An 8,111-nucleotide genomic window follows, 5' to 3' on the forward strand; every position below is an offset into this window, starting at 1 on the left:
GTTCTATATCATCTACAACCAGTTCACTCACCTGTGTGTTATCTCCTGCTCTATTGTGGTCAATAAAACTACCAATACCTGTTACATCTGTGTCTGCCTCCTGTGTACCATAACAGCTAATGCATTTTTAATTATCTGAAATTGTATTGTAAATGTACAAACCCAATTCCAAAAAAGTTGGGACACTGTACAAATTGTGAATAAAAAAAGGAATGCAATAATTTACAAATCTCATAAACTTATATTTTATTCACAATAGAATATAGATAACATATCAAATGTTGAAATGCCAAATATTGGCTCATTTTGGATTTCATGAGAGCTACACATTCCCAAAAAATTGGGACAGGTAGCAATAAGAGGCCGGAAAAGTTAAATGTACATATAAGGAACAGCTGGAGGACCAATTTGCAACTTATTAGGTCAGTTGACAACATGATTGGGTATAAAAAGAGCCTCTCAGAGTGGCAGTGTCTCTCAGAAGTCAAGATGGGCAGAGGATCACCAATTCCCCCAATGCTGCAGCGAAAAATAGAGGAGCAATATCAGAAAGGAGTTTCTCAGAGGAAAATTGCAAAGAGTTTGAAGTTATCATCATCTACAGTGCATAATATCATCCAAAGATTCAGAGAATCTGGAACAATCTCTCTGCGTAAGGGTCAAGGCCGGAAAACCATACTGGATGCCTGTGATCTTCGGGCCCTTAGACAGCACTGCATCACATACAGGAATGCTACTGTAATGGAAATCACAACATTGGCTCAGGAATACTTGTCGGTGAACACAATCCACCGTGCCATTCGCCGTTGCCGGCTAAAAGTCTAGATCAAAAAAGAAGCCATATCTAAACATGATCCAGAAGTGCAGGTGTTTTCTCTGGGCCAAGGCTCATTTAACCCTCAGGGGTCTGAGGATTTTTGGGACCCTGGAGAAGTTTTGACATGCCCTGACATTTGTGCTTTTTTCAGTTGTTCATAAACATATTAATGGAAAAAGTGTCATTACACTGTATTCAGCACAAACTAGGCTACAATAATATGTGAGGAACATGTATGTACATGTTTGTGTTTTTGAAGGAATAACGTGTATGCGTGGTTATTGAAAAAACAAAAAAACTTAAGTCACTGAAATAAAGCCAAAAAATATATATTAATATTGTGGCCGCATTAGCGGATAATGAGCTGAATCACGGATTTCTGACATGGCTCTCTTTTCATACAGATTACATAAACACAGAATGTTTGTTTTCGATTTGACTTACACGATTTAAAACCTGACATTTTAATGTTTTTTTAGACATAAGTCAAATTTTTTTGTGATTAGTATTCACTAAGTTACAGTTCATTTTCTGAGAACTATCAGATTGGACTTCGTTCAGACGGAGACGAGAGATCACGCATCATGTTAGTTTTCTTTATTTTACAAAAAGCACAACATTTTGTTTTTACTCTGAGTGTACACAAATAAAAGAAGATATTCCACAGATTAAAATGGTGTATAACTCTTAATTGTATGTGCAACATTAACTGAGTATTTTGAGTCTCTTTCACACTGGTAAGAAAAAAAACGCGGTGGTATCGCTGGCGATACCCTCAGACCTCAGAGTGTTAAAATGGACTGTGGCAAAGTGGAAAACTGTTCTGTGGTCAGACGAATCAAAATTTGAAGTTCTTTTTGGAAAACTGGGACGCCATGTCATCCGGACTAAAGAGGACAAGGACAACCCAAGTTGTTATCAGCGCTCAGTTCAGAAGCCTGCATCTCTGATGGTATGGGGTTGCATGAGTGCGTGTGGCATGGGCAGCTTACACATCTGGAAAGGCACCATCAATGCTGAAAGGTATATCCAAGTTCTAGAACAACATATGCTCCCATCCAGACGTCGTCTCTTTCAGAGAAGACCTTGCATTTTCCAACATGACGATGCCAGACCACATACTGCATCAATTACAACATCATGGCTGCGTAGAAGAAGGATCCGGTTACTGAAATGGCCAGCCTGCAGTCCAGATCTTTCACCCATAGAAAACATTTGGCGCATCATAAAGAGGAAGATGCAACAAAGAAGACCTAAGACAGCTGAGCAACTAGAAGCCTGTATTAGACAAGAATGGGACAACATTCCTATTCCTAAACTTGAGCAACTTGTCTCCTCAGTCCCCAGACATTTGCAGACTGTTATAAAAAGAAGAGGGGATGCCACACAGTGGTAAACATGGCCTTGTATAAACATGGCCTTGAATAAAATATTGAAATTTGAAACTTCCACATAATTGCATTCTGTTTTTTTTCACAATTTGTACAGTGTCCCAACTTTTTTGGAATCAGGTTTGTACGTAAAGCACATTAAACTGATGCTTCAAATATACTCTAAATGTAATTCAAGAAGTATTAAAGTACATTTTGAGATATTTTTTGATGAAATCTGAGCACTCTCTGACTCCTCCATAGAAAGTAACGAAATTACCACATTCAAGGTCCAGAAAAGTAGTAAAGACATCATTAAAATAGTCAACGTGACTGAAGTGGTTCAACCTTAATGTTATGAAGCGACAAGAATACTTTTTGTGTGCAAAAACAAAAATTACTTTATTCAACATTTTCTTCTCTACCCTGTCAGTCTCCTATGCAGTTTAGGCAGTGCAGAGCTTAAAGTGTACTACGTCAAAGCAGCAACTCATTATTGGCCGGCTCCTGCATCATCATCACACGTATGTGTTATTCTGTTCACATGAACAGCATCGGCCAATACTGAGCCGGCGTTCTAACGTAGTACACAGAAGATCTGCACTGTCTATACAACGTAAACAGCATAGGAGAATGACGGGAGAGACAAATTTGTTGAATAAAGTTGTTATTTTTGTTTGTTTTTGCATGCAAACAGTATTCTCGTCACTTCATAACATTAAGGTTGAACCACTATAGTTACATTGACTATTGTAACAATGTTTTTACTACTTTTCTGGATAATGAATGTGGTAATTATGGTGCTTTCTATGGGGGATAAAAAAACCTAATCTTTTGTATTTCATCAAAAATATCTTCATTTGTGTTCTGAAGATGAACGAAGGTCTTACTGATGTGGAATGACATGAGGGTGTGTAACTAATGTCAGAAGTTTTATTTTTGGGCGAACTAACCCTTTAAGTGGAAAATTATCTGAACTTGAAACTCATCAAGTCACAAACAGGATCCTGCAAGTCACCCACACGCTGCAGAACAAGAAAAAAACGTTCTCATCAGCTCATCATCACCGTTTACAAATCTGTTGATCAGAAACAAATGACAAACTGCACACAGCAGCTTTGAGCATCATATCAAGCTCACTAAACCTATCATTCTAAGAGATCAGCTGAGAGCTACAGAATTTTCTGCAACGAACAATGCACTGACACACAGTGAGATGTTATATTTAAATTGCATTTATTTTACATTTTATTCTCAAGAACAATACAATATTTAATACATTTACATTAATATGGCTTTAGCCAGATTACAAATTGTGCAAATGTGTACACAGTAATGCATTTTATAACACAAAAAATGTACAGTTTCATAGTATTTGTTATCAAATAAATTGTTTAAATAAAAAGTGCAAATATCCTTTAATCAACATTTAATATTTCCCCAGATTGCTTTCATATTTAGAAATAAAGTTTGTGGTTAACACGTACATTTATCACCACAATCATGGGTGACACTAATAACACAACAGTACTCATGTCAACCACATGGGATCTTTGTCATAAGGGAAAACCATAACATTTACAAAGATCTTTTTTTTACGTACTTAACTTGCACAAATAATGGTCATGCTCTCAGTAAAATAAATTAATAAAGGAAATGTAAAAAGTCTATTCACAAATAAACAGTCAGAGTACTCAAGCTCAGTTGTGCTTAACTGATAATGCTTCCCCTATTTTGTTGTTGAAGTCAACAGCTGTGCATCCAAAAAAACATTAGATTAATAAGTTACTTGGTAGAATCTAGTCCGATAATACAATGCTAACATGGACATGATGCGTGACATCCTCAAAAACTAAAAATATGATAAATGAACAAAAATATGACCCACTACAAGTTCACTTACGATGAGGATAAACGATGAGGATGTTTTTAATTTGTGGCTGCTGAAAACATAAAAGCATTGAAATTTTGCATTTAGAAATAAATAATAAACACTCATTTTCCTATATATTGTTAATAACTATATACATTGTTGGGCCTGTGAAGTTTCATACATAAATCCATATTTAATTTTAGAGAAACCATTTTGGTTTTGTTTTTGGGACCACCACAATATCTGGATCAAAGCAAAGCTGTTTGAGAACCACTGCTCTAGTGCAAATGCTACAGCTACATATTCAGTATTTACAGAAACACAAGACATGCTTAAATACACTTACACTACCAGTCAGAACTTTAGACACACCTGCTCATTTTTTATTACTAAGATTTTGTTGCAGACAATGTTTTTTTTTGGATCATATGAAACCAAATATGAATCATATAGATACAGTCATGTGTGCCCAAACTGTCAACCAGTAATGTACGTGATTTAAAACTTAATATTTCAATTTGTTGAATCTACAAAATTTGATTCATGTAGTCATCAAAAGTCACAAATGGAAAAGTCATCCATTAAGGCTAAATTTCAGTGATTGAGCGGTTTATGCTGATTCTCCTTCTGTTTAAAGCATGCATGTTTTTAAACTTGCCCTGAATGGCACAGAGTATGGTTTTCCTGTATGCACTGGATAAGAAGTAATAGATAATTGGGTCCAGACAACTATTTAGAGCAGACAGTAGCAAAGTACTCTCATTTAAGATGTGCAACAGTTGTTGGCTATGAAGATCCCCAATTACATTCATCTGAGCCAGAACGTATGGGATTCGTATTGCATGGTAAGGCAAGAAACACAAAGTAAAAATGGACGGTACCAAGAAAGTCTTCATGATGACCCTCTGTTTGCGACCCTGTGCTTTAGGGTCACCATTACCCATGGACATAGTCCTAAGTTTATTAGTGATCTTCACATAAAAACAAAGAAAGGCCACATAAAAAACAAGGAAGAGCACCACCGTTGTCAGGTTAATGGTCCCACCGACAGTCCCCTTGCTGTGGAAGTGGAAGCAAACTTTGTCGCACGGATGTTCCAGGCTGTTGCTTGTCAAAAAGGGGATCATTCCTGAAATGAGGACTACCCAGACGATGTAGCTTGCCATGTGGCTCCACTTGGTCTTTTGGATGCTGAACACCCAAACAGGCTTGATGATTTTCAAGTAGCGATCCAGACTGATGAGGCTGAGGAACAGGATGCTGGAATACATGTTCAAGTAGAAGAAGATGCCCACCACCTTGCACAAGTAGAAGGGACCTACTTTGTTGTGGTAGTAAACCCGGACAGGCAAACACAGGACCAGCATAGTGTCTGCCAAGGCGAGGTGTCGCATGTATACGGCCATGGAAGAGTCTGTATGCCGCCGAAGGAAAAATATGTAAAGGGTGACGGTGTTGCAGAGCAGGCCGATGCAAAAGATGATAATGTAGCCAATGGACAAGAAGGGTGAAAGTATGCCATCATGAATTTTGCAGGTCTCGTTCGTGGTTAAATTGCCTTCCTGCAACATTGTGACAGCCAAAAAATTGGTGTACACTTGCTGTCCACTGCTCCTCAAAAATCTTGACACACAGAGATATTTGGTGGTCCTATTGGAGCATAGGGGAAAACGGTCAAAGAATAGTCTGTATTTTGACAGGTTCTTTGTTGATCTTTCCTACAACTTGTTGAATTGCTATTGGACAAATGTAAAGATACCAAGAAAAGAATAGCGCTCTTACCTGTGTGAGTGGTTTGCTTGCTGTCGAGCGAGTGACTAAGTCCATGTCTGTTCAGAAACTACAGCACCTATGCAGGAAATTCTGCCCGTATGTGACGTCAGACCTGGTTGCTGTGGTTGACGATGCTATTAACCCCAGCAGATATGCAGATATGCAGATATGTCAGTGCTAGTTAAACCATGTTTCTAGAAAAGCAAAACTCACTTCCACTCTCAGAGCACATCTAATGACAATTGCCTTGTTTTTACCCCAAAACTGTGCACAGTTGAGGAATATACACTTTAGAGTTTTTTGGCTTGTAACAACCTTACAAGAACCTTAACAGAAATATTTCATAATATAAGTTTTTTAGTAGCTTTAATAAGATTAAACTACAGATTGAACCCTCTTTTGTTAGATAACTGCAGTATAAACTAGATTTTTACAATTTATGAAGAAAATATGTGTGATGTGAGTTTTCAGGGTGGTTGTTTACTGGCAGAAGTAGAAGCAAACGTTTCTTTGATATTCTGTTCCCACTTTGTTCCCTCCTTCAATACAAGTTTATAGGATTTTTTTTTTTCTAGTTTTATTTTCCCTGTCATTTATGTCTACCACTGGACAAATGTCTACCATTTAGACAATAGTATGTACTATATCTCACCTACTATATGTGTGTGTGTGTGTGTGTGTGTGTGTGTGTGTGTGTGTGTGTGTGTGTGTGTGTGTGTGTGTGTGTGTGTTTGTGTACATGTATGGTTTATGAGGACACAAATGTGTATAATGACATGGGTAATACAACATAAACCAAATGACGTAAAAAAATACTAAACTGTATTTTGAAATTCATAAAATGCCAAAAGTTTTATGTGATGTATACGTTTGGCTATACACTGTGTGCAGAATTATTAGGCAAGTTGATTTTCTGATCATTTTTTTTTCCCCAAGCACATTTTATCAATTCCAAGCCACATCAATCTTAATAACTACTATGATGTTTGTATTTAATAATTTATAAATGACGTATAATTGTCAAGGAAAGCTGGAAGTGAAAACGACTTATATTCAGTGTGCATAAGTATTAGGCAGATTTTCTTTTACAGATAAAATGAGCCAAAAAAGAGATTTAACTCAGACTGAAACGTCAAAAATTATTAAATGCCCTTGAGAAGAATGCAATACTAATGCAATACTAGAAATTGCAAAGTTAAAGCATGACCATTGGACAGCAAAATTCTTGTTGGGTCAGCAGGGTCAAACAAAAACAGGCATAGAAGAAAAGACACATATTAACTGCAACATAATTATAAGTAAGGTAAAGAATTAAGTGTGAAAACATCAGGAACCCTTTAGTCTCCAGCACCACCATTTTCCAGAACTGTAACCTACCTGGAGTCTCCAGAAGTGCAAGCGGTAACAGAATCTCAGAGACTTAGGTTAGGCAAAGAATCCTAAAAAACTAACCCTACTTAATGAGAATCACATACTGAAGTGTTGTAAAATACATGAAGAATGATTTTTATAGGCTTTATATACAGACAGATTGAGAGTGACTCTTGAAGAACCAGCACCACATCCTCTTGTACCACTGTTTGGAGAATGTATCTTCCAGAATCTGGCAGCAAGTTTTGGGAATTCATTTTTCTATCCTGAAAAGTCTGTTTTGCAGAGATGGACTAAAAATGATCATCAAAAACTTGCTGCCAGATTCTGTGCTCATCCAAACACTCTCCTCAGTTGAAAAAACATAGGTGTATATTTGCCAGAGTTACTTCCTATTTCACATGGTTAACCATATGCTTGTCAGAGTTGATAGTATTCCTTGCCACTTAGGTGTCGCACACTGATCTCTCCATACAGCGCCGTGGCATTGTATGAAAAACAGCATTATAGGCGTAGGACGGATGTCTCAAACATACTCATGATCATGAAAGCAGTTTCTTTGTAGGACATGCCAAGTCCTGCCCCAAAGGTTTGAACTTTGCAATAGCGCTGGACAAGGTTCCAGTAGTGAAATTAATTACTGCAACAGAATCTGATATTCGGAGTAACAACATTCCAGAAGTGGAGACCGAACAGCTTTGCGCAAAAATTTAAATTAACTCTGTCTATTGTTAAGCCACCACCTCCTAATTTTAGTAAATAGTAGAAACATGCTTTAACTTATTTGAGCAAGGATCAGAACATCACAATCATTTCAGTGGATAAGGGAAGATGTACAGTGGTGTTGAATACAGAGGATTATCATGAGAAGGTACTCACACTTCTCAATGACAATAATACATATGAA

The 8,111-nt window shown here is 37.2% G+C and overlaps 1 protein-coding gene across 1 annotated transcript; it reads right to left on the bottom strand.

Annotated features, from left to right (window-relative positions):
* Window positions 1-3,406: 3,406 nt before the first annotated feature.
* LOC125253398 (probable G-protein coupled receptor 34) lies at window positions 3,407-6,492 on the bottom strand. The gene is made up of 2 exons (XM_048167349.1): window positions 5,843-6,492; window positions 3,407-5,710 (listed from the first exon to the last, which is right to left on the bottom strand). The coding sequence occupies exon 2, from the start codon at window positions 5,629-5,631 to the stop codon at window positions 4,648-4,650; it is 984 nt and encodes a 327-aa protein (XP_048023306.1). The 5' UTR covers window positions 5,632-5,710; window positions 5,843-6,492; the 3' UTR covers window positions 3,407-4,647.
* Between the last annotated feature and the right edge of the window lie 1,619 nt (window positions 6,493-8,111).

Source organism: Megalobrama amblycephala, linkage group LG18 (genome assembly GCF_018812025.1).
Source record: "Megalobrama amblycephala isolate DHTTF-2021 linkage group LG18, ASM1881202v1, whole genome shotgun sequence".
In the NCBI taxonomy this organism is placed as follows: Eukaryota; Metazoa; Chordata; class Actinopteri; order Cypriniformes; family Xenocyprididae; genus Megalobrama; species Megalobrama amblycephala.